This window comes from Ovis canadensis, chromosome 6 (genome assembly GCF_042477335.2).
Source record: "Ovis canadensis isolate MfBH-ARS-UI-01 breed Bighorn chromosome 6, ARS-UI_OviCan_v2, whole genome shotgun sequence".
In the NCBI taxonomy this organism is placed as follows: domain Eukaryota; kingdom Metazoa; phylum Chordata; class Mammalia; order Artiodactyla; family Bovidae; genus Ovis; species Ovis canadensis.
In genome coordinates this window covers 33244591-33271948 of record NC_091250.1, presented here as the reverse complement: position 1 = coordinate 33271948, position 27358 = coordinate 33244591, and the positions used below count along the sequence as shown (strand labels likewise).

The 27358-nt window shown below is 44.3% G+C and overlaps 1 protein-coding gene across 1 annotated transcript in view; it reads left to right on the top strand.

Annotated features, from left to right (window-relative positions):
* The first annotated feature begins 4410 nt into the window (after positions 1-4410).
* The window catches only part of HADH (hydroxyacyl-CoA dehydrogenase), a 44223-nt gene continuing 21275 nt past the window's right edge, over positions 4411-27358 (top strand). The window contains exons 1-2 of the mRNA XM_069593547.1: positions 4411-5078; positions 26157-26285. Of these exons, the coding sequence (XP_069449648.1) occupies positions 4947-5078; positions 26157-26285 (261 nt within the window). The 5' untranslated portion in view covers positions 4411-4946. The remainder of the gene's footprint in view (positions 5079-26156; positions 26286-27358) is intronic.

Here is a 27358-nt window from a genome sequence, read left to right as displayed (position 1 = left end):
AGTGGGCCTTAGAAAGCATCACTATGAACAAAGCTAGTGGAGGTGATGGAATTCCAGTAGAGCTATTTCAAATCCTGAAAGATGATGCTGTGAAAGTGCTGCACTCAATATGCCAGCAAATTTGGAAAACTCAGCAGTGGCCACAGGACTGGAAAAGGTCAGTTTTCATTCCAATCCCAAAGAAAGGCAATGCCAAAGAATGCTCAAACTACCGCACAATTGCACTCATCTCACACGCTAGTAAAGTAATGCTCAAAATTCTCCAAGCCAGGCTTCAGCAATACGTGAACCGTGAACTTCTGGTTGTTCAAGCTGGTTTTAGAAAAGGCAGAGGAACCAGAGATCAAATTGCCAACATCCGCTGGATCATGGAAAAAGCAAGAGAGTTCCAGAAAAACATCTATTTCTGCTTTATTGACTATGCCAAAGCCTTTGACTGTGTGGATCACAAGAAACTGTGGAAAATCCTGAAAGAGATCGGAATACCAGACCACCTAACCTGCCTCTTGAGAAATCTGTATGCAGGCCAGGAAGCAATAGTTAGAACTGGACATGGAACAACAGACTGGTTCCAAATAGGAAAAGGAGTACATCAAGGCTGAATATTGTCACCCTGCTTACTTATTTAACTTATATGCAGAGTACATCATGAGAAATGCTGGACTGGAAGAAACAAGCTGGAATCAAGATTGCTGGGAGAAATATCAATAACCTCAGATATGTAGATGATACCACCCTTATGGCAGAAAGTGAAGAGGAACTAAAAAGCCTCTTGATGAAAGTAAAAGAGGATAGTGAAAAAGTTGGCTTAAAGCTCAACATTCAGAAAACGAAGATCATGGCATCTGGTCCCATCACTTCATGGGAAATAGATGGGCAAACAGTGGAAACAGTGTCAGACTTTACTTTGGGGGGCTCCAAAACCACTGCAGATGGTGACTGCAGCCATGAAATTAAAAGACGCTTACTCCTTGGAAGGAAAGTTATGACCAACCTAGATAGCATATTCAAAAGCAGAGACATTACTTTGCCGACTAAGGTCTGTCTAGTCAAGGCTATGGTTTTTCCAGTAGTCATGTATGGATGTGAGAGTTGGACTGTGAAGAAGGCTGAGCGCCGAAGAATTGATGCTTTTGAACTGTGGTGTTGGAGAAGACTCTTGAGAGTCCCTTGGACTGCAATGAGATCCAACCAGTCCATTCTGAAGGAGATCAGCCCTGGGATTTCTTTGGAAGGAATGATGCTAAAGCTGAAACTCCAGTACTTTGCCCACCTCATGCGAAGAGTTGACTCATTGGAGAAGACTCTGATGCTGGGAGGGATTGGGGGCAGGAGGAGAAGGGGACGACCAAGGATGAGATGGCTGGATGGCATCACTGACTCAATGGATGCGACTCTGAGTGAACTCCGGGAGTTGGTGATGGACAGGGAGGCCTGGCGTGCTGTGATTCATGGGGTCGCAAAGAGTCGGACACGACTGAGCGACTGAACGGAACTGAACTGAAGAAGGAAATGAGTGAGTTTAGAGTACTGGGGCCAGTACTTGAGAAGTTAGGTCATTATCCTGTGGGTAAAGTCTTTAAAAGGATGGGAGTGCAGTGATCCAGTTTATAACTTGAGAAATCAGTCTGAGAAGAATGTGAAACATTAACTGGGAGGAAGAGACACTAGTTTCATCAAGGCATGTTATGAATGGGCTCAGCCTATACTTGGGAGACAGTTTGAATAAATGCAGAGGGGGACAAAAGGGAGGAATCCTGGATGGAATCAATAAGGTAGAATTGATGACATGTGACCAACCAACATGGTGGTGAGGGGGAAGGAAAATGCTCTTCGTCGATGACTAAGGCCATCATGAACTGAGATGATGAATGCAAGAGGAGGCAAAAAGCATCATGGGAGGAGAAAAATAATAGGTTCAAATTTGGTAAGTTACAGTGAAGTAGCTGAGGGGTTTCCAAGCAGAGGTGATCAGTAGACAATTATTAATGGATGTTTCCATTTAGAAGCACGAGTCCACATGCTAGAAATCAGGATGGCATAAAACACATGGCTGTATAGAGTGTTCAGGTGTAAATACTGGAATCACTGTGCAAAACTTACAGTACTGGAGCTAATTAGCAGGAAGGTCTAAAAATATTAATCTGCTTAACCTTAATGATTACATTAATACCACAGTTAAAGCTCCAAATCTAGACATACATATGTGTTACTGGAGCCCACTTCCCCATTTTTTTCCCCTCTAGCAGCAGCAGCACTTTCTAAGGAGTATGAAATTATGAAAGGAGAGATGTTAGAATGGATTCAAATCCGAGCCTAGCCAGTGATTAAGCTGAGTGACATTTAACAAATGCCTTAATCACTCAGAACCTCAGTTTCTTCACCTTTGGAGTTGGATAGCAGTGGTAACCTTAGAGTTGCTATGAAGGAAGGCAAAAAACACAGCGGCCAAGAACATGAGTCCTTAAAACAGACTGTCTTAGGGTTGAATTCTACTGTGCCATTCATTAAGCTGTGTGACTTCAGTTAACTTTCTGAACCTCTCTGGGCCTCAGTTTCCTTACCTGTAAAAAGGGATACCCTTTCCTTTGCTGTTTCTGAATTAATCGGTGACCAGGGCCATGCTTCCCAGTATTCCACTCTTCCTGCAGAGAGAAATGAAGCACCACCCCAAGAACAGGGTGAACGTACAAGTCAAGGACCAGAGAAATTGTTACCAGGTGCCCAGAAGCCCAAGGCTGCACTTAGGAAAAGAATTGCAGTTCTGGCAAAAAGAATGATTCTATTGTAACTGTCATCTGATCAGGACTGGGCAGGAATAGAGGTCAGTGTGGCCTTCCTGGTTCAGAAGAGCATAAATGAGAGTCAGACTCTGAGTGTGATACAGCTGGAAAGATGCCTGAAGCCCAGGTTGTCTGCAGATGGTCATACTCCACACCAGGGACTGAGCAGGACTCCTGATGCTCACTCCAGTGCTCCTTTCTTCACATAATACAGACGGCCTCAGATTTGCTAAAAAATACTGTAGTGGTTGTTCTTTCTTTTCTGAGGAAAGGAAATCAGAAATCTGCTGCTAAGTCGCTTCAGTCGTGTCCAACTCTGTGTGACCCCATAGAAGGCAGCCCACCCGGCTCCTCTGTCTCTAGGATTCTCCAGGCAACAACACTGGAGTGGGTTGCCATTTCAGAGATCTGAAAACGTATCAATTACTCAGGCATTATGTTTTACATTACACACAATAAAGCACTTCCCAGGTGGCACTAGTGGTAAACACACTGCCTACTAATGAGATCTATGAATTCCATCCATATTGGGAAGACCCCTGGAGGAGGGCATGGCAACCCACTCCAGTATTCTTGCCTGGAGAATTCCACAGACAGAGGAGACTGGTGGGCTACAGTCCATAGGATCATAAAGAGTTGGACACAACTGAAGTGACTTGGCATTCAAACTCATTAGAAAAATATATGTGGTGATGACAATATGTTTGGCTTAGCATTAGACACAACTTTGAAATAAGAACGAAAATCCACTGAAAGAATCATCTGTGCCTCCTCCTATTCTACCATCCTAGCTTCACCCCTAAACATATCTAATTCTTCATCCTTTTCTCGTGGGCAATATTTTTTACATTCCTACCCGTACATGTGCTGCTTGCTGTGCCTGGAATGCTTTCTTTCTTCATAAATTAATTCATCTGTTCAAGTTACTAGGTTTTCTGTGTAATCTACTCATTTCAATTCTAGTCTTGTTGGTTTTTGCAAGAGGAGTCTGGCAGGCTAGTCAGTAGTGTCCCAAAGATTACGACACGACTGAGCAACTAACATATGCACACACACACACACACACACACACACACACACTATGGCATTTAATAGACTTTATTTGGATGTGACAGTGTCTTCAGCCAATAATGATCTCCTTAGAAATGTCCCAAGCCTAACCGAATGCTCAACACAAGCACTTCTCCCATATTTTTACAGAATTAGAAATGAGAGGAAAGCAAAGGAATGGTGAAGAAGGGATTCACTATGTAAGTTACTTCCAATAGGAAGAGGCCGACTTTGGATGGTGGTTGGCGAATCGTTATAAAATATTTAAAAATAAATTAAAAAAATTCTGTGTTACTAAGGCACAGTAACTAAAAATTACTCACACGAGAAAATAGGCCTATTGTTATCAGTTACACTACAAAGGTTGCTCTTTGACTAAACTGTCCTCACGTTCGTTCCCTGCATTGATAAAGATGTAAAGTTGAAACGGGCAATTAAAGGTTAAATCTCTCTTTTGCTTAGTAGGCCTGATTTTTACATTAAAACTCATTTGTCAGTAGACACTGCTTTGGGTGTGAGCACTTTATTTCCTTCCGTTTTTAGCAGGAACAATACGCACCGGGTTAGAATATTCCCTAGACTTGGTTATTTGCTGACGTGAAAGGAAGGTGCTCATTTTTGGTTCCCCCATCACCACTGCCAAATAGCACGTATTTACTCGGCGCCGAGTTATACACGAGGACTAACAGCGAGGAGTCAACAAGGCACCACCACCGACCTCCCCTTACAAGGGGCCCGTAGCTTCTCTGAGTAAACACTTGCCTGGGCCGGTACCCGAGCGCTAACCGCCCCTCCGCGCCTGGCCTGGCGGCGGTGACTGAGTTCACGTCCTCGGCTTCTCCAGAGACCGGCGGCTGCCCGAACCAGCCCAATGGGGCCTGGACGCCGCGCTTGGACGTTCGAACGCCGTCCCTGGGGCCTCGGCCAATGGGGAAAGCGGGCCACGAGGCTACGCCCCGCCGTCGATGACGTCACGGCGACGCCCAGGGCGCGCGGGCTCCTGGGCGCCTGGGCCACCGCCCCCTGACGTTCGGTCGCTGCTGTTTCTTGGGCTCCGTGCAGGTTGCTTCTCCGCCAGGTCTTGTGCCTGTCGCTGCGTTCGCCGTCTGCACCATGGCTTTCGTAACCAGGCAGTTCGTGCGCTCCATGTCCTCCTCCTCCACCGCCGCGGCCTCGGCGAAGAAAATCCTCGTCAAGCACGTGACGGTCATCGGCGGTGGGCTGATGGGCGCCGGCATTGCCCAGGTGGGCCGTCCGCGGGCACCTCTGCCCGCTTGTTTCTCGGCCGGTCCTGACAGGAAGGCGCTTGCGGGCCGTGACACGGAGTGGAGGGTCCGGCCCGAGGCCAGCGCCCACGGGAGACTTGGGGAGTCTTCATCCCGATCCTCCCCCGTGTAGTTTGAAATTTCTGGGCCTGTGGGTCTTCACTCCTCCAAAGGTCTAGTGTGTTTGGGCCGAGCCTCAGTTTCGGGGTTTGCTTCCCGAGACCCGGACTGCGATCAGTTTTAGTTTTATCAGTTATTCTGCAGTCGTTAGTCAGGGCAGTTTTCTGCTCCTAAATGGTCTTCTTTCTCCCCTCCGAGTGTTTCCTTTGCTTGCTGAAAAGAATAGTAGTCAGCACTTTTGTAGTAGTTTGTAAAGTTACCTAATCGGAGCTTGTGAGGCCCTGAGACTTCACTAACAGCTGCACGAGATGTCTTTGACCCAGTGCCCTCTGGCTCTGGGGAGACTGGGGGAGGGGGCGAGTGAGGGCTCTGAAGAAGCCTCTAATCTCACTGCATCTGCAGGACTCTGCCCGGTTCCAGCTAAGCTGTGATTCACGGTCAGGTGTGCAGTTATTACCTAGGTCCTGGGTTGGGAAGCTCCCCTGGAGGAGGAAATTGCAGCCCACTCCAGGATTCTTGCCTGGAGAATCCCATGGACAGAGGACCCTGGCGGGCTGCAGTCCATGGGGGTCACAAAGAGTCGGACACGACTGAGCAGGCGCGCGCCTATTTTTACTTATTGATATTTAACGGTTATTTTCCAGATCGGATCAGGTAGCCGTGATTTTCATAGCTTAGCTGATAATATTCTCAGCATTTCAGCCCTTTCCTACTTGTATTGTGGGCGGGGAGGCATTTAGCTAATTTTTCTTGAAGGAGTACTCAAGTGGCTATGATCATAATAGAGTTTAATTTTTTCTTTAGTGTCTCTTTCTAGCCACAGCATCTGTTTTCTGTGCTTCCTTTTCAGAAAAATCTTTTATTATTATTACTATATACCTTAAACTTTCCTACACTGCAGGTTTTTTGCAACATATTAATTTGATAGCAGTTTCTCCTGAAATCTATATTTCATTATTGTTTTACCCTGAGACGCTCCTATTTCTTCTCAGATCACCCTCAGGCATTTATTGTGTACATGCCTGGTGCTGGGTTCTGGAATCTTTATTATATGTGAGGTGGGAGGAGTAAGTCTCTTTAACCTTGAAAGTTCCACACTTTGTATGCTACATGATACTCAAAAGAAAGTTTAGGTTGAGTGCATTTGTATATCCCTGCTCCACCCAAATCTCCCTGTTCCGTGAAAGAGAGATTTATCGTGGGCGGGTATAAAATACTGTTTGCTTAAAAACCTGTAAACAGCATCTTAGTGGCAAAATATTAGAGCCTTGCTGCTGCTGCTGCTGCTGCTGCTAAGTCGTGTCAGTCGTGTCCGACTCTGTGTGACCCCATAGACGGCAGCCCACCACTCTCCGCCATCCCTGGGATTCTCCAGGCAAGAACACTGGAGTAGGTTGTCATTTCCTTCTCCAATGCATGAAAGTGAAAAGTGAAAGGGAAGTCACTCAGTCGTGTCTGACTCAAGACCCCATGGACTGCAGCCTACCAGGCTCTTCCATCCATGGGATTTTCTAGGCAAGAGTACTGGAGTGGGGTGCTATCACTTTCTCGGATTAGAGTCTTAAGCTCCCAGTAACAATACAGGAAATGGGTTAGAAACTATAGTTGATGGTCCCTTCAAGACATCAGTGGAAGAGGATTAGAAGCTAAGTTGAAAGTTTTTGTGCACATTTCAGCTTTTGTACACATTCAAGTTGCTCAGTTCTTGGAATATTGTATCCATTATTGGCCAAAAAAGAGTGTTATGTTGTACAAAAATGCACACAGGTAGAACCTAAGATTATAAGTATGATGTTGGAGCTTTCATCTGAGAAAGGAGGAGCTTGACACTGATGCAGTTCAGACTTGTGGATCACATCCTTGCATAGTTGGACCAAGGTGTGCCTTTTGAAACCTAAGGTGTTAAAAAAAAAGGCTGTTTACCCCTCAGAATGGAAATATAATGGAACTGTCATTCAAGAAGTTGATAAAGGCCAAAGATTTAAGTAATTCTGTCCTTACATAACAAGGTTTAAAAGAGCCTCAGCCACTGTGGGTGGCAGTTTTAGTCCTGTAGAGGGGAATCATCCTTTCCTGAAGAATATCTCTGTGCCACTTTCTGCCAGTTGGTTGGCTTTGATCTGTTTTTGCACTTGACCCTAGATCATGCTGTTTGAGGCAGTGTTGCCTCATTCTTTATGCTCCTTGACCTACAGCTCTTGGTACTGGGTAAATCTCTTTTGCTTATTTAGTGCCGTAGACTTATTAGTTGCTACATCTCGACTGTAGATTGTATTCAGTTCACTATGGGGAGCTGGGATGGCCTGTGCTGGCCTGCCTCACGCTGGCTGTACTGATATGGGAAACGTGCTTCTGTGCCTTATTTTACTAACCTCTGAGGTAGGACCAGCCTCCTAGGAGAGTGGAGGGATCAAGTGGATTAGCACACATCAAGCACTTAGCATGGTGGCATTTAGTAGGAACTCGAATGTTAGCTGTCTTGGGGGTTATTACCTTTATGGTGTTGCCCTTGTTCTTTTGTCATTGTCCTCTCACACCATTCCCATCTCTGATCTTGCTGCTGTGGTAGGACTGTGACGTTAAGATGGAGAGTGTTGGTTGTGATTCTGTCCCTTCTTGCTTGATCTTCAAGGTGAATGCCAGTTGGCAATGCAGTTTGTTCAGGGACCTCTGAAAAAAGGGAAGGCATTTTTTATCCTCTTCAGGAAAGCTTTAAAAGCATAAGCACAAAGTAACACCTAAATTACGCCGTTAATTTGCATTTAGCTTCATTCTCCAGAACTCTTTCTGAAGTAGTTTAAATTGTAATCAAGGTGTAGTTCTATTTACATTTTTAATACTTTAAAATTTTGTCATTTTTGGCATGTGTTCCAGTTCATGTTGAGTAGGATGAAAAAAAAAAACCCTAGATTTTTGTGGGAGCCTGACATGTTTCTCAAGCAATTAAGCAATTTAAGACAAGTGAGTTCTGTGTTTAATAATATGTAGTTGATCAGAGCACAGACCATATGTATACTTGTTTTGTCCAAGAGTTCTTTGCCTGTCACTTTTTTTTTGCTTGTTTTAAATTTTAAAAAAGCACACACAACTGACTCATGGTTAATATTTAAGTAAGGTTAACTGGTTTTATGTGTTCACACATTATTCTTACTTGGGTCTGATTGCCAATTATCTTCAGCTGGATATTTAGGCCAGCAGAGAAACTTCCACCAGTAATTGACCCTTGAGTAGGGGATGGGTTGTTTTTTGCTTTGTAAAGAAGGGAAAAAAGGAAGAAAGTTATGAGCTGTGCATTTCTTTAATTTGTAGAATGAGTTTAAGCTTTGCTTCCTGAATTGCCTTTTTTTCTTATAAGGAGCTCAGAGAGTTTATGGCTTTCATTTAGTTACTGGTGGGCAGCCAGTGGGATTTCTGGGAATGACATGTCAGGAGTGGACTTCTTGGCTTTCTGATTTACCTTCCTTTTAGTATGCCATACTTTGAGGAAGTGAGAATTGGCATCTTGAAGCGGGTTGGAGCTGAGTTTGCACCCGAAGACTTTTTTTTTTGCTCCCTCTTAAAGAACAAAAAGTGCATATTTTTTCTGGGGAGAACTCCTTAGGATGGGGTTGGGGGAGCCGTATTCTAAACTACAGATAGATGTTTCCCCGACGTTGTATTACTGAGGACTCAAGTGGGTTGGAAGTCTCCTCTCTCGGCTCTGCATTGGTTCACCCATCTCTTTTTCCTGCACCCCCAACTCTGAATTTTCTGATGCTGAAGAGAAGAAGGATCAGAATTGCTTTGTGTTATTTAGCTTTACTTTTCCCCTGTTGCCTCAGTGAGTTTGCCTCTGTTGAAATTTGCTTGAAAGCAGTGCAGGGGCCTAGAAGAAGTTTTAAGATCTCAGGAGCCTGGCACCATCATTAAGTGGTAAGCTCTCCTTTGGGACTCAGACTTCTTAATGGAGGGAGTAGTTTTATTCCCAGGTGTTGACTTTGTCCTCGGGTGCATGGGCTGTGTTTGTCATGAAGTTCTTCCCTCACTTCCTGTGTTGTCGCAGGGTTCTTAATTGGGCTATTCTCTTATCTCCATGATGTACCGGGGACAGTAAAATCAGCTTCTGTCGGCATGTTAGTCTTTGGACTTGGGGTGTGGCTGGGGATACTCTAGCAGAGGTAGGGCTGACAGGCAGAAAAATGAATGCCGTGGACTATATTTGGACATGTGGAGCAGAAATGGTACCTCAGTCAGGTTTTGGGTTTTCTCTGCCGTGTCCTGGATGCACCTCACAATTATCTGCCCCTTTCTTGAGTTTCTAACTTCATTTCCTCTCCCGAGTTCTGCCTTAGGCACAGACCTCACTGCCTAGCTCTCCTGGAACCACAGGCAGGTAATGCTGCTGGTCGCTGTGCTGAATCTTCCTCCAGGTTATGCTGAATGTGGGATGGCTTCTGCTGAGTGTGATTGAAAGTGAGCAGGCTGAAAGGTGCCTGCTGGAGTTGGGTTCCGGCCCTTCTCCTCCTGGCCGTGGGAATCTCGAGCGAGTCTCTTAATCTTTCTCCGCTTCTTCCCTTATCAACAAATAGTGTTACTTGTCTTAGTGTTCTGAGGGAGGAAATGAGCTAAGTGCTTAGAACTGTACTAGTGTGTTCAGTGGAAGCTGTTTAATAATTGTTAGCTGCTTTTATTTGGTGTAGATCCATCAGCTCTAATTCTCTTATTTTAGGATTCTCTTATTTTAGATTCTTTTAGCAATGCTTAAAGATCTGATAGTCAGTTTGGGAAAGTTCAAACAATTCTAAAGATTTTAAGCTAATTGTGTGGGTTGTTGAGAGATAACCTTAGTGCTTTCTCTACTCGTATTTGGTTATTACAGTAAGTTCATACTCGCAGAGCATTTAAATCTGAGCTTGGCACTTAACACACACATGCACATCTGTAGTGTTTTTTTTGTGCACTTTTTTTCTGTTCTAAGTACTTTAATGTCTCTATCATTTCTTGTGACCATTGTAGTAATCATCCCAGCAGAGCTGTCACCTGGGCTCAAGGGTCAGCGGCAGAGCTGAGGCTGGAACTCAGGTCTTTCACTGACGGTTCTGCTGGCTGGAGATTCCTGTGGCTGAGATGACCACAGTTCTACATGTACCTTTTGGCCTCTGCTGTCTTTGGGGAGAAGTGTGGCCTCCATGGGCAAGGGGATCTGTGGGTGTCTGGAGTCAACAGTTAGCATCTTGTCCTTTCTTCAGCTCCAGATTAGCTGATCACCTCCATCCTCTGCTACCATCTTTCTGCCCATAATAAACTCAGACTCCCCTGGCATGACTTCTTTGTTCTCTCCAGCTTTCCCAGAGAGCTTCCTCCCTCTGTGATTGCCACTATTGACCTTATGGCCGCCTCTGAAGACGGGGTTGCTGTCAGAATGTCCACCGTTCTGCAGAAGGCTCTGAGGAGTGCTCCTGCCCCTGTTCTTTCCTTTCTAATTCCTAGAACAAGGATTGATACCTGAATTGTTGAGGAAGGATCTTAATTGGTTAATTTCCGCAGAATCTAATAGAGGAAAAAACCCTCCTAATAACCATTGCCATATTAATCTTCCTAGAGAATAGTTAGGATTTGCACTCTCTTCTCTACTCAGAAAGTATGCATTCTGGCAATGTCCTTCAGAGATTCTTAATATAATTGAGAGCTAGTTGATGCCGTGGATGTGTCCATCTATCCCATCTCCTTTCCAGAATTTGTGGGAGATGGGAGTGGAGAGTCCAGGAAGAGAAGTTATTCTTTCTCTCCATCACCAAACCCAGATGCTTATTGAATTTTTAAAAACTTGTGTATTTAACAGACTCACTTAAAAACAGAGGCACATTCCTTTGGCTTTTTAGAAATAGTTTTTTAAGTATAAAAATATAAGTTAAAGAGGCCGACCAATGAACTTAACAGTTTTAAATATAAACCAGCTGTGGTGGTGGTGGAACGCTTCAACAGAATGCCTTTTTCTGATTGTTGAAGTAAGTGAAAACAACTGGTATTGATGGCAGAGTTTAAGGCATTGCATAACCAGAGATAATCATGAACCCAGACTTGCCAGCTCTGGGAGAGGCAACTGATTTATGACTTTTCTCCCTGGATCATGTCCTGAGAACCCAAGGGCAGGTCTTTATGCAGAGGTGCAGCAGCCTCAGGGGAGCAGTGACTCAGTGTACTTATTCTGGGTGGACACTTCCTCTGGATATCAAGAAGTCAGAATTTGGTTGTGGCAAAGGGTACATGAAACTCGGCGGTTTTCAGAGAGAATGTAATGTTGAAATGTAGCCCTCCTGTAGTGTAAAGGCACATGGAACCCCTCACTGGACCAGTTGCTGCAGTTCTCACAAATTGATAACTCAAGTAATAATTCAGAGAAGGGGCTTCAAATCTCGTGGTATGTTTGCAAAAATATAGAAATCCAGCACACTTCTGCTTGGCATGTTTCCTTGGCCCTGTGACTGGAGTACTTCGGCATTTTGACAAGTGTGCTATTTACTGGGCCTATTTTTATAGCTCTGAAGCATCCTTGTCCAAAAATATTTCTCTCTGGCTAAGCCTGCTTTCCACCAAAGCTAGAGAAGTCATGGAGTTGAGGACATAGCCTTCAAATACATTTTTTTTTTCCCCTTGCAGACTTCTTGTCCTCAAGCTCTTGTAGTCATTATCGTATAAAACTAGAGTCCTCAGTGGGTCTTCAGTGGGTTGATTCAGATTATTGGCACTCAAGTTAAAGTGCCAGGGAAAGTCCTCCTTATCTATTGAAAATATATCTATGGGAGATGAAAAAAGATTGCTTATTTTTGTGATCTACTCTTCCACTGCCATCTCCTTGGAAAGTTGGGAATAATTCATTGATTAATTTGAGAAAAATGAGTGTGATTGGTTTCCTTGCATCCAAGACATGTGAAATTCTTTTCTAAGTAAGAACCTTCAGTAATGTAATTTTAAAAACCAGGTGTGAATCATCAATATCACTCTTATCAACAGTATTGATAAGCTGATACAAACCACCTCCAGACTTCTTAATGTTCCAAAGCAACACTGTAAAGCAGTAGGTTTCATGCCTTGACCAGGATCATTGTGATGCTAGAACTTTAGCAGAACTACTCAGGCTAATTCTAGACCTGCTGGAATCAACCCTCACAGCACTGTTGCTATCCACAGTCATGGTCCTGACTTTTGACACACATATGTGCTTGTTTCTCTTGGGTGAAATTGCTGGATTACAAAATATGAATATATTCAACTTCCACAGATAATGCTGAACAGTTTTCCAAAGTGGTTATATCAGTTTAGAGTTCTGCCGTCAGGGTCTGAAGGTCCTCCTTGCTCTATAGGATTATGTTCTTGTTCCTTTAGTCATTCTAGTGGGTTTAGTGATATTTCATTGTGTTTTTATTAGAATTTCCTGTTTACTAATGAGGTGAACCCCTTTTCATATATTTATTGGCCTTATGTATTCTTATATAATGTCTTATTAGATTTCATTCCTATTTTACTATTGTGTTGTACATTTTCCCCCAATTGATTTGTAGGAAATGTTTATGAATTCTTATATGTATTTCAGAGATCTTCAATTTCCTGCATTGATTTTAATTTTCTTTGTGGTTACCATAAGGCTAACATATAGTAACTTGTATGTGTAACAGTCTGTATTTGATTTAATAACAACTTAAGTTTGATCCTATTCTGATGCTCAGCATTAATAACTCTCCTTGGTTTATGTGTTTGATGTCACATTTCACACTTTTTTAATCTTGTGTATCCCTTAACTATTCTATTCCAGTAGAACTGTTCAAAACCCTAGAGAATGATGCCATCAAGGTGTTGCATTCAATATGTCAGCAAATCTGTGAGACCTAGCAGTGGCCACAAGACTGGACCTTTTCTTATCCCAATTCCCAAGAAGGGTAGTACTGAAGAATGTGCTAACCATTGGACAGTTGCACTCATTTCTCATGCTAGTAAGGTCATGCTTAAAATCTTGCATGCTAGGCTTCAGCATTATGTGAACCAAGAACTTCCACATGTCCATGCTGGGTTTAGAAAAGGAAGAGGAACCAGAGGTCAAATTGCCAACATTTGCTAGATCATAGAGAAAGCTAGGGAATTCCAGAAAAACATCTACCTCTGTTTCGTCAACTGTGCTAAAGCCTTTCACTGTGTGGATCATAATAAACTGTAGAACGCTCTTAAAGAGATGCAAATACCAGCCCATCTTATCTGTCTCCTGAGAAATCTGTACACAGGTCAAGAAGCAACAGTTAGAAGGCTGTATTGATTCAAGATTGAGAAAGGAGTATGACAGGGCTGTCTGCTGTCAACCTGTTTGTTTAACCTATATGCTGAGCACATCATGAGACATGCTGAACTGGATGAGTTACAAACTGGAATCATGATAGACTTGAGAAACATCAACAACCTCAGATATGCAGATGATCCCACGCTAATGGCTGAAAGCGAAGAGGAACTCAAGAGCCTGTTGATGAGGGTGAAGGAGGAGAGTGAAAGAGCCAGCTTAAAGCTAAATATTAAAAAAGCTAAGATCATGACATCCAACCTCATTGCCTCATGGCAAATAGAAGGGGAAAAGGTGGAGGTAGTGACAAATTTCCTCTTCTTGTGCTCTAAAATCACTGTGGATGGTGACCGCAGCCATGAAATCAGAAAACGACCGCTTCTTGGCAGGAAAGTGATGACAAACCTAGACAGTGTGTTGAAAAGCAGACACATTACTCTGCCGACAAAGGTCCGTAGAGTCAAGGCTATGGTCTTCCCAGTGGTCACATAGGGTTGTGAGAACTGGACCGTAAAGAAGGCAGAATACTAAAGAACTGATGCCTTTGAACTGTGGTGCTGGAGAAAACTCCTAAGAGTCCCTTGGACTGCAAGGAGATCAAGGCAGTCAACCTTAAGGGAAGTCAACCCTGAATACTTGTTGGAAGGACTAATGCTGAAGCTGAAGCTCCAGTATTTTGGTCATCTGATGTGAACAGCTGGCTCATTGGAAAAGTCCCTGGTGCTGGGAAAAATTGAGGGCAGAAGGAGCAGAGGGCATCAGAGGATGAGATGACTGGATGGCATCACCGATGCAATGGACATGAACTCGGGCAAACTCTGGGAGATGGCAAGGGACAGAGAGGCCTGGCGTGCTGCAGTCCATGGGGTCGCACAAAGTTGGATACGATTGGGCGACTGAACAACAACAACAACCCCTTAACTAATTATAGTAATCATGTGTTTTTTTTTTTTAATTGCTCTTTTGTCTTTTAACATTCATACTAGCTTTATAAATGATTAATCTACTACCTTTGTTTTATATATGTTTACCTTCATAGTGAGATTTATTCTTTCATATGTGTTCTTGTTACTAATTAGTGCCCTTTCTTTTCAGCTTAAAGTCCCATTAATGTTTCTTGTAATACAGATTTAGTAGTGATGAACTCGGAGAAGGCAATGGCACCCCACTCCAGTACTCTTGCCTGGAAAATCCCATGGACGGGGGAGCCTGGTAGGCTGCAGTCCATGGGGTCGCTAAGAGTCAGACATGACTGAGCGACTTCACTTTCACTTTTCACTTTTATGCATTGGAGAAGGAAATGGCAACCCACTCCAGTGTTCTTGCCTGGAGAATCCCAGGGATGGGGGAGCCTGGTGGGCTGCCATCTCTGGGGTCACACAGAGTCGGACATGACTGAAGTGACTTAGTAGCAGCAGCAGTGATGAACTCCTTCACTCTGAGCTTTGCCAGGGAGAATGTTCTTGGTTGGAAGTTTCTATTTTTGTTTTTGTTTCCAGTACTTTGAATACATTGTGCCCCTCCCTTCTTGCCTACAGTGTTTCTGCTGTTGGTCTTATTGGGGATTCCCTTATGTGTAGCAAGTTGGTTTTCTCCTGATGCTTTTACTATTTTACAATGTTAATCTTTGTCTTTAACTTTTGACATTTTAGTTCTAGAGTGTCTTGGTGTGGGTCTCATTTAGTCAGAATCCAGGAGGAGGAGCTTCCCTGGTAGCTCAGCTGGAAAGGAATCCACTTGCAATGTAGGAGACCTTGGTTTGATTCCTGTGTCGGGAAGATTCCCTGGAGAAGGGATAGGCTATCCACTCCAGGATTCTTGGGCTTCCCTGGTGGCTCAGACAGTAAAGAATCTGCCCTCAATGTGGGAGACCTGGGTTCGATTCCTGGGTTGGGAAGATCTCCTGGAGGAGGAAATGACAGCCGACTCCAGTATTCCTGCCTAGAGAATCCCCATGGACACAGGTGCCTGGCAGGCTGCAGTCCATGGGGTCACAAAGGTCAGACTCAGCTGAGGGACTAAGCACTAAGCGCAGGAGTAGGGGAGACGGCAGTTAAATGGCCGATCGTGACACTGTGGTGGGTGCAGTGGTAGGGGAATGTAGGGCTATTACCGGAATGTGGGGGACTCCTTGCTTGGGACTCAGAGGATCTTGGGGGTGGCAGTGCTTAGTATCTGGAAGTGATACTTGGGCTTAGTTAATGAGGGAAGTTGGGGAGAAGGCTTGGGCAGTACAGAGGCCTGGAGGTGAGCGGTGCAGCTGTAGGTACCTACACACCTTGCGGCAGTCTCTGGCAACAGTGAGCAGTGTGTCTGGAGAGGAGATGGGTCCCTTTCCTGGAGGGCCTTGTGTGCTGCGTGTAGGAGCTTTTATTTTGTGACCACCAGGAGCCATTGAAAAGCTTAGTTAGTATTCTAGACAAAAGTACCTTTTATAGAATTATGTTTTGGATACATATGTGATCTTAGGTGAATAATATTTTTGTTTTAGTTGCTGCTGCTTTTCTCAGTAAAATGAAGGTGTGTTGGATTAAAGGTTTTTGTGTGTTGTATGTGGTAAAAACAAAAAAATACATAAAGTAAAACTTACTTTAAAAATGTACACTTCACTAAACAGACCTTTCTCCAAAGAAGACATACAGATGGCTAACAAACATGTGAAAAGATGCTCAACATCACTCATTATCAGAGAAATGCAAATCAAAACCGCAATGAGGTACCATCTCATGCCAGTCAGAATGGCTGCTATCCAAAGAATCTACAAGCAATCAATGCTGGAAAGGGTGTGGATACACTGTTGGTGGGAATGCAAACTAGTACAGCCACTATGGAGAACAGTGTGGAGATTCCTTAAAAAACTGGAAATTGAACTGCCATATAACCCACAATCCCACTGCTGGGCATACACACTGAGGAAACCAGAATTGAAAGAGACACGTGTACCCCAATGTTCATCACAGCACTGTTTATAATAGCCAGGACATGGAAACAACCTAGATGTCCATCAGCAGATGAATGGATAAGAAAGCTGTGGTACATATACACAATGGAGTATTACTCAGCCATTAAAAAGAATACATTTGAATCCGTTGTAATGAGGTGGATGAAACTGGAGCCGATTATACAGAGTGAAGTAAGCCAGAAAGAAAAACACCAATACAGTATACTAACACACACACACACACATATATATATATGGCATTTAGAAAGATGGTAACGATAACCCTGTATGCGAGACAGCAAAAGAGACACAGATGTATAGAACAGTCTATTGGACTCTGTGGGAGAAGGCGAGGATGGGATGATCTGAGAGCATACCATTTAAGCATGTATAGTATCATATGTGAAATGGATCGCCAGTCCAGGTTCAAGGCATGAGACAGGGTGCTCAGGGCTGGTGCACTGGGATGACCCAGAGGGATGGGTTGGGGAGGGAGGTGGGAGAGGGTTTCAGGATGGGGGACACATGTACACCCATGCCTGAGTTATGTCAGTGTATGGCAAAAAACACTACAATATTGTAAAGTAATTAACCTACAATTAAAATAAAATAAAACTACAAATAAATACTATACACGCACATCAGCTTGGAAAAATTTGAAAAATCTGATAAAGTGTTGGGAAGGATATGGAGCAACAGGAAGTTCATATTTCCTGTTGTTGGTGGGAATGTGTCAATAGATTAGTGTAACTATTTGGGAAATGCTTTGGCATTTATCTAATAAAACTGAAAATATGCACATAAAAAATGTACAGTTCAGTGGCATTTAAGTACATGCCCGTTACATGATAATTTCCCATCTCTCCCTCCCCCAGCCCCTGGCAGCCATGCTTCTACTTTCAGTCTCTATGAATCAGACTGTTCTAGATTCTTCGTATGAGAGAAATCACTCAGTGTTTGTCCCTTTGTGACTGCTTTATTTCATCTAAAAACCTTAAAGGTTCACTGTGTTGTAGCTTGTGTCAGAACTTCTTTCCTCTCTGAGGAATAATGTTACATCGGGATATTTTTCGTGGAGTCGTATTCCATGGCATGTCTGTGGCACATTTTGTCTGCCCGTTCATCCATCAGTGGACACTTGGGCTGCTCCCACCTTTTGGCTGTTGGGGATGCTACCATGAACATGGTCTGCAGCTGTGTTAGAGTGTTGCTTCTAGGTCTGTGTTAGAGTTCTTTTGGATATATACCCAGAAGTGGAATTCCTGGATAATATGGTAATTATTTTTAGTGTTTTGAGGAACTCTAATAGCATATTCCACAGGGACTGCATCAGCAGTGTGCAGGAGTTCCAGTTTCTCCATATCTTCGCTAACACTTATTTTATGTTTCTTGTTTTTGTTTCTTTTTTTAAAATAATAGCCATCTCTGAATAGATCAGAGGTGTGTTGTTTTTTTTTTTTTAATTTTAGTTGGAGGCTAATTACTTTACAGATCAGAGGTTTTTAACACTACACTCTAATGGACTTTAGGGTTAGGAGCTCAGAGCGGTTCCTTGGTGGTTCCCAAACCCCTCTCCCCTGACCTGTGCTGTATGTATTACTCTTCTGTATACTTTCTTAGGAGGCATAATTTCAGGGCTGAAAAGCCTGAAAGCAGTTGCACTGATTTTCCTGCTCTAGTAATCGATGGTCTCGACTATCTGTAGCTAATAAAGCTGAACAGTAAGTAATTTTCCCTCTCTCTGACCTTGCAGTAGTTGAGAAACTAAGGTGCCTCTCACCCTCTCCCTGCTGTGACAGAGAAGGAAGCTACATTGGAGGGAAACCTGTGTTGTGTGTCTGCCACCATCCCTGCCCTGGCTCACACATGTCCCTCACAGATGGACACACACAGGGTCTGCGTGTCTCTTTGCGCACAGCCCATTTGATAAATGGTACAGGACACATTGACATGCTGGAGGAAATTAAGCATAAATCCAGTTTTGAAAGTACAGAGGTGGTCATATTACACGGCAGTTGCCCTCTAGTTACCCTTTTGCCTGGCATCTCCACCACCAATGCCAGAAAATGGTTGATCTGCCCACCAAAATAATAGAGATATTATAACGAGTTTCTAATAGCAAAACCAGTCATGATTTCTTGAGAACTTATTCCTAAGATAGTTCACAAATTGAAGCTTTTAAAAACTAGATCTATTGTTCACGCATTCTTTTCATGAAGATTAAGTGTACCTTTGTGCTAGACATTGAGGTGGGTGAGAGGTAAGGTGTGGTTGTTGCTCTAGGATTGCTCACCGTCCACAGGAGGCGCAAGTGTGAGCAGCTAACTGTCATGAAGGCACAGATGGCCTGCTTGCCGTATCTGGGATGTCACCTGAGACAGATAAAAGTTTCAGTGGGTTAAATACTTTACCTTAAGATACGGCCTTTAGACACTTAAAATATGATGTTACAGATACATAGGATATCTTCTTAGGTAAGGAAAAAGGGACATTAAAAAGTATGAGTTTAAAAAAAGGCATATGTATGTAACTGCACTACATATATGTATATGAAATTTGCGTTTACTGGAAATTTTGGTTGGACTGAAGTTCGGAGTATGACAGAAATACCCTGTGTTGGGCTTTGTGGTAACAGCTACTTCGGATTCTGAAGAAGTGGACGATGTGGCAGGTCTTTTGCAAAGGTCTCTAGCTGTCCTTCAGTATTTTGAGTTCATCATCCAAAGCTGGTGTTAGTTAACTTTTCCATGTCTGATTTATCTTTCACATCTGGAATTTCTCCTACATCGTCCTTGGTTTATGACCTTTGTTCTAAAATTCGTGAGATTTTTACAACTTGAAATCGCTTACAACCACTTGTTTCTTATTTCTCTCTTATATTCATGTCCTGGGGTTTGGGCTGCTGTTAACATAACTGAGTGATCATTGGTAGCTGTGACTCTCACCAGCTCCACACTGGTTTTTTTCCTATATTTAGGGTCCTGCAGGAAGGACCTGCTATATCTGTACATCAGTAGAGCACAAAGAAGCGACTGCCTGTGCTAGAGGTTGAGAGAGCATTCACGGAGGGAGAGAGGGCCTCTCTGTTCGATTACGGGCTGGCCTCAGTGAGGCGGAGGTGCTTTTTGAGGGAGGGAACCTCAGGGCGGGGTTGTGGAGCCGGGAAGCAGCTCAAGGAGTAGTGTGACGGGGCTGGGGGAAGGCCCAGGCTTTGGCCACCCTGCTCTTGGCACCTGGTATTGAGCAGTGAGTTACCGGACAAGACCACGTACAGGTGATGAGTGGCAGGGGACTTAAGGGCCAGATCATTGTCGCCACTAAGGGAGTCAGATCCAAGAGCAGAGACCGCATGGCACCGTTGACTGGTGTCAAGCAGCCTAGTAACAGCAGTGAAAGTCTACCTCTAAGGTTTAAAACAAGAAAAAGGACATTGGTTTGGGGAGGGTAGCTTTTGAAATGGGCCTTAAATGATGGATAGAACTTCTTTGGATGTAATTAGGGCAGAGGTTAAGAAAAAAGTGTTGTCCAGCAACTCTTGTGACCCTCAGGATAGTGGTAACATTAATGGAGGTCAGGAGAACTGGTTTTAGGGTCACAAGGTATTGACTGCAGGCTTCCCAGGTGGCTCAGTGGTGACGAACCCTCCTGCCAATGTAGGAGACATAAGAGACACAGGTTCTATCCCTGGGTTGGGAAGATCCCCTGGAGGAGGGCCTGGTAGCCCACTTCAGTATGCTTGCCTGGAGAATCCCATGGATAGTGGAGCCTTGCGGGCTGCGGTCCATGGGGTCACAGAGTTGGACACGACTGAAGCGACCTAGCATAACGCACGTGGCATAGACTAGCTTAGGACAGAATGTGCTGGTGTCACGCCTAGCTGGAGTTATGAGAATGGTTAAGGTTCCAGAAAGAAAAGATGTAAAGACACAGGAGAAGAATACTGAAGGCAGAACCTTGAAAGATAACTTTGAGAAGATTGAGAGAATTAATATGGCTAAAAGGAACAGAGAGAGATAAGAAATCGGAGAACTTCAAAAAGGAAGGCTTAGCTGGCAGTGTGTAGGGCTGTGGAAAAGTAGATGAGGCCAAAGAACAGGCATTGGCTTTAACGCTTGCAAGACATTTGAGGTGTTCCTGCATTCAGCAGAGCTGGTGCTCCGCAGACAGCTGTGTCCCCCCGCGATTAAAGGGCTTCTGTAGTGAAACAAAGGTCAGCTTCAGGTGGCTAAGGAAGTTTGTGGGTGTTCCCCTGCCTTCTTAACGTTCTTTTTAAATGAAGAGGGTTCCTAACCTGTTAGGGACACGGAAAAGAAAACCTGAAAATGAAAACCAGAAAGTCGTGAGATCCAAAGATATAATTTCAAAGGCAAAGTAAAATATATTCCTTTAGAGGCAGTACCTGGATCTATTATTAAGCCTTGGACCCTTACAGAAGGAAGAAGGGGCTTGCCTAGAATAAAATCATTAAGCTGTTGTGATATCCTGGGCACTGTTCTGGGTGCCTAGCATATCACATGTTCTTTAACTCTTAATCCTCTCAACAATTCTACTGTGTTAACTGTTTTAATCCTCTCAACATGTATTAACTCTTTTGATCCTCTCAACAACTCTTCTGCTCCAATTTTACATGAGGAGACAGCCTTTGAGAGTTAAGGAATTTTTCTGTCTCATAGTTGATAGGCTCCAGAGTCTGACTCTAGCCCAGTTCAGAGCTGTTTCAGACTGCTTCCCTTGGACCCAGCCATGCCGTGCAGGGTCAACAGCCAGCATGTGAGCTCGGGATACAGGCAGGCCTAGCTTCAAAGCCCCTCACGTCCAGGCTTTGTTCGCTTACTGTTAACAGTGCCTCCCCCAAAGGCTATTATAAAGACCAAGTAGGATAATTTATGAGGAGTGAAAGCTCTCTGAGAGCAGGGGATTTGTTTTGTTCATCACCTTATCCTGGGGCCTGGAACAGGCCCTCCGTGGTGGTTGAGTCGGGAGGAGGCAGCAGTAGTGATGGGAATGAATGCAGAGCTGTGCCCAGCATGCTGCAGTAAGGCGGTTCCTCTCTACCCCAGGGGAGCTCAGGTGTTGGGGTGGTGGGGCAAGAGTGCTCACCTCAGAGAAGCCAAAGTTTTTGTGTGGCCCTTGGTCATTTGGTGTAAAGCCTTCTGTAATCATCTGCATTTTTTTCACCCAAACTATTTGAAGACTTTCCCCTTCCAGATTGTTTGTGTATCCCAGTACAATTACTTGGCTTCCAAGAAAAACACAGCACTTCTTGTTATGTTTTTTCTGGCTTTAGCCTTCATACCAGCATGTAGCTGAAGCTATGAGTGAAGATCTAACTACTGGCCGTGCTTAAGGTTGCATCTGCTTGTTGAGCCAGTCTGGGAGGCAGTCACGCACCTTTCAGGTCTGACATGGATTGCATAGGGACAAGCGACAGGCTGCCTGCATCCTCACTCTGTCTTGATGATAGCCCATAACAGTAGGGAGGAATACCAACCCCACTTGGAGGAGATGAATAAAATCAGAGCATTGGACTCATCCCATGGAAATGTTGTCAGGTATCTGATACATACCAGGCAGTGGCTACCTGTGGTTTGTTTGTTCATTTACTTTTCAGCAAATATGCATTGAGTGCCCACTGAAAGGTTGTTGTTGAGCCATGAAAGACGCTGGGATTCTTGGCCTCTGGAGAAGAAGAATTCTATCTGGGGCCAGTGACGAGGCTTGATTGCTCAGAGCTTCTGTGTAATAAAGTTTTATTAAAGTATAAAAGAGATAGAGAAAGCTTCTGACATAGACACCAGAAGGGGGCAGAAAAAGTGCCCCCCTGCCAGTCTTTAGCCGGATGTTATATAGCTACTAGCAGTCTGCTGGAGAAGGCAATGGCAACCCACTCCAGTACTCTTGCCTGGAAAATCCCATGGACGGGGGAGCCTGGTAGGCTGCAGTCCATGGGGTCGCTAAGAGTCGGACACGACTAAGACTAAAGCGACTTAGCAGCAGCAGTAGCAGTCTGCTAATTGGAGAAAGGAAACGTCTCAAAACTCAGAGACTGGCACCAAGCCCCTCACCCACAACATGCATTTTGGCATAACACTGGCACAAGGTGAGTTGTCTGGGGCCATTAGGCAATGTAGATACACAGTTCATTAATGTAGCTTAAGACAAATATTTCCATAGGAAAAACGCTTTGGTTAGCTCAAGGCTTGAGAAAAGTTAAGTGCAGGTGGAACCATGTGTTGTCATGACAACACAGAATTTTAAAAGCAACCTCTTTTTAAATTTGTGTAGAGAAGGGGAAAAAAGCTAACACTTGTTTGTTTCCTCCTACCGCTTAAGAGAGGCAAAAAAATGTCTGACACTTGCAGCCTGTTTCCTCTGTTGGAGACCCCTGGTCTTCCTGCCTGTTACCCTCTCACCACCATGGACCAGGCACTGGGTTTGTGAAGATGAATAGGACAGGAAGTTACCCTCAAGATGCTGCCAACCTTGTGCCTCTCGGGTATGTCTGCAAACAAATGATTCTAAGGGAAGTTCTTTAGGTTGGATTGGGTTGCTGTCTACAGGTGGGTAGAATGAAAATACTGCTTTCATTGAAATTACTTGAAGTTGTGCTGAAATGGTAGGTTATTGCTATGCAACCAAGAACTTCATCATAAAATGGATAATATTTCAAGAATTTAAATGTATCTTTTCACCTATATTTTCTCCATTCAGTCTTCATTGTGTCCCCTTTGGGTGGGGTGTTGTTATTATTGTAGTTTGTTTGGCCAGGCCATGCAGCTTGTGAGATCTCTGTTCCCTGACCAGGGTTTGAACAAAGGCCATGGCCGTGAAATCTGCCCCAAATCCTAACTGCTGGACTGCCAGGAAATTCCCCACTAGCCATGTCTACTTTGAGTTTAAACTAGAATATCTTTTTCTGCTGTGGAATAGCAATACCATAAGATTTCCTTTGTATTTTATTGAAACTTTATGAGTAAACCAAGATAAGGAAAGCTGAAGTAGAAAGTATTTAAAGGGATAACCATTTAGAGTATACAATTATTGCTTTCTCACTGGACCAGAAGTACTAGTCTAGGCATTTTGAAGATCCCAAAATTGTAGAAAATGTTTGAGGCAGTTGAGTTAGGGAAAACAGTTAAGCTAAGTTCCTACAAGAGCAACCTCTGTAAAGACCAATGAGGCGCTGTGGGGCTGAGGGACGTTTTGCAGAGTAAGGATGTGCTCAGTGACACGCTGGGAAGGTCTGTCTGCTACCTTTGTGAGACTGGGCCCCTCCTTGCACTCCTGTATATTCTGGTTGATTTGGGAAAGTAAACAGACATTTTGCACACACAGTAGCTTTGACATGGGTCATTTGACATGTGCAGTTTGGTCTTCTAGAAGGTTGCCTAGAGGGCTTTGATTTAATAGCTGATTTTGGTTGGTGTCTGCATACTGTACCATCTCCAGGGTGCCCATGCAGACGCGGGATGAAGAAAAGCAATGACTGAATTGCCCAGTGTCTCCTTATGGGCGGGAGTGAGGGTGGGGGAGCTGGGCTTGTTTATCAGAGGACGCTGGATAAGTCCTCATTTAGGCTGAAAATACTTCTTGGCCACGTATTTTCCCAGTTGAATTTTAGTGTTCTTGTAAGTCTCTCTTGGTTCACTTGAATTTTTGAGGGTTGCTTCATGTCTTGGATTGGTTCTGTTTGCAGTTTTTTAAAAAGGTAATCTTAAGGGGATGGCGTTATAGCTTATCTGCAACATAACCAAAGATGCCGGGACTGTCACAGTCACACACGATTACAGTAACTCTGCACGGGGCTTTCTAGGGAGATGGCGCGATGCCCCCTCCCTCACTGGCTCCCCTCCACCTCTTTAAGGCTAATGCCTTACTCTTTGGGAGAATGGCATCTTCCAGGTGTACTCCTCCTTCTGGGTACAGAAGGTGTACCCAGCCTTCTGAGACCTGATTCCTGACGGAGTTCTTCACCGTGCGGCTTTTATTTTCTTTGACATCTGACATACAGAGCTTTGTATTGTTGAGTGTTTTTTTTCCTCCTGTGTTTTCTCAGTGGGATTTTAAAGTTTCAAAACAAAAGGACACTGCTTTAACTTTCTCCTTTTATTTCTTTGGCCACTCGCTATAGCTTCTGAGATCTTAGTTCCTGAACCTGGGTTTGAACATGTGCCTCCTGCAGTGGAAGCAGAGTCCTAGCCACTGAACCACCGGCAAAGTACCTCTGCTGTCTTTCTTTGTTTCTGTTGCCTTCAGCTTTTTCTCTTGTTCCCAAAGTGCTTGAATTTTCCTCCCCAAGCCCCTGAGGGCAAAAAAAGGCTGAGTGATGTTGGAAGTGGAAGTGAGGGAGAGCGTACTGGGACTGGGCAGGGAGGAATCTGAGGAATCCCATTTGGCCTGTTCAAAGGATGAGCTAGGTCAGAGGTTAAGAGGAAGGTGAAAATCAGTTGTGTTATTCCAGAGGGACTGCCACACAGAGGAGCTGAGACAAAAATGGAAGGTCCCCGAGCCAGCACCTCTGCTTGCCCCCTTTTGGACAAAGTACCCCACCAGTAGTCATCATACCTCCCTTCAGCTGTTGCTCCTCAGGGCTGCCTCTCTCTGAGCAGTTCAGTTTCATCATTAGATGCATCTGAAATCTGAGATCTGTTTTCTTATTTTCTATGTTAGGGTTCCCCACCAAATTCGCCCCCCTGCTCCAGATTTCGTGACTTTCTCATCTCACCTCTCTCAGTGTTAGTTGCTCAGTCCTGTCTGCCTGTTTGTGACCCCATGGACTGTAGCCTCCCAGGCTCCTCTGTCCATGGAATTCTCCAGAATACTAGAGTGGGTTGCCATTTTCTTCTCCAGGGAATCTTCCTAACACAGGGTCTCCCGCATTGCAGACAGATTCCTTAACATCTGAGCCACCAGGGAAGCCCAGGACCAGCATATAGTCATCATCATGGCTATAATTTTTTATAGCAAAAGGGCACGGAACAGAATCAGCAAAGGGGAAAGTCACATGGGGCATGGTCTGGAGGAAACCAGGAGCCAGCTTCTTGAGTCCTCTCCTGCTGATGCCGCACAGGACACGCTTAATTCCTCCAGCAGCGAGTTACGACAGGTCCTGTGAAATGTCTACCAGGGGTGCTCATTAGAGATGCAGAGCCAAGAATTTTTACTGGGGCTGGTCACACAGGTACCCTCTGCCTGGCCAGTGCCAGACTTTCAGACACTGGGAAGGAAAGCAGGTGTGAGTGTGCGCCACATTGTGCAAACAGTTTAGGTGCGTGGAGCACGAGCCCTCTCCACATACCCGTTTCCAGACACCTGTTGTGTGACTGTGGGCCCATCTCTTGATCTTCTTGTAAGGCTGTTTTGAGAATTGTCATCCATGTTAAGCACTTAAAGCAGTGCCTGAGAAGAAGTGTGTGTTTAATTACTGTTGGCTTATTATCATGTTTGTGTGGTATTTTGAGTAGAATAGTGCTAGTGTTCATGTAGAATATGAAACTCTCTTGGGTTTTATTTGTTTGTTTTGGCTGCGCTGAGCAGCTTGCAGGATCTTAGTTCCCCAACTAGGAACTGAACCCAGGCCCTAGTTGTGAGAGTGCCAAGTCCTAACCACTGGACCACAGAGAATTCCTATCTACTAATTTTTTTAAAATTTTATGTTTTCTTGCCTTTTTTTTTTAATTTTTTTTTTCTAGGTTGCTGCAGCAACTGGCCACACAGTAGTGTTGGTGGATCAAACGGAGGACATCCTGGCAAAATCTAGAAAGGGAATTGAGGAAAGTCTTCGGAAAGTGGCCAAGAAGAAGTTTGCAGAAAACCCCAAGGTGATTTCTTGTCGTCATTATCTTCAAGACCGGTTCTCTGACCACTTCACATTTGTGAGGGGGTTCTGGCCTGTGCTTGCTTTTTAAATGTTTGAATTGAAACTTGAGGCCAATAAAACAGGCCTAACTTTAGGCCAGTATAATAACATAATCACTGAATATTCCACGGGGACTGATAACAGAGCAGGAGAAGTAAATAGCCGTACTGTTGGTTCTTTTCGCCTTTTCGCTATTGTGAATGGTGCCGTAGTGACCGTGAGTGTGCTGTCTGTTCACGTCCCTCTTTTCACTTCTTTCACTATACCTAGCAGTGCAATCACTGGGTCATATAGCAATCCTAGGTTTAGTTTTGCCGGGGAGCCACCCAACTGTCTTCCTCAATGGCTGGACCATTTTACATGCCTACAAGTAATGTACAGAGGTTCCAGTTTCTCCACATCCTCGCCTACAATTATTAGTGTTATTTTTGTAACAGCCATCATAGGAGGTATGAAGTGGTATCTCATTGTGATTTGGGTTTGCATCTTCTTAAAATCTAGTCACCTTTTTAAAAATCAGAGGAGCAGGAGAGGAGATCATTTTATGTTCTCCCTAAAGAAATCTGAGCAGTATGTGTCACAGCAGGTTAAACTCTCCTCACTGGTCGCGATAGAGAGGAGCATGTTATGACAAGGGTCTGGTCAGGTGGGATTGAAGAAGGCCGAGGGGAAGCAAGGACAGAGTGATTGGACCCAAATAACCTGCATTCTCACTTGTTTACTGTGCACACTTCTGCCAGTTGTCCCCTTTGGGCCGAGGCTCTGGGCCCCACCTTGAGGGTAAAAAGGTGGCATCTGTTCTCAAGATGCTTCGCTCCTGACCGGTCACTCCTCAGGAGTCTGGTCTCCTGGAGTTTCCCACCTCTGCCAGGGACATGCTTGAAGGGTCAGCTTCCGCTTGCTGAGTTGACATAAACTGTATTCATCTAGCTCTGTATTCATAAACTGTATTCATCGCCACGGGCTACAAGTGGCTGCTGAGCACTTTAACTGTGGCTAGTCCAAACCGAGGTGCATTGTAAAACAGACATCAGA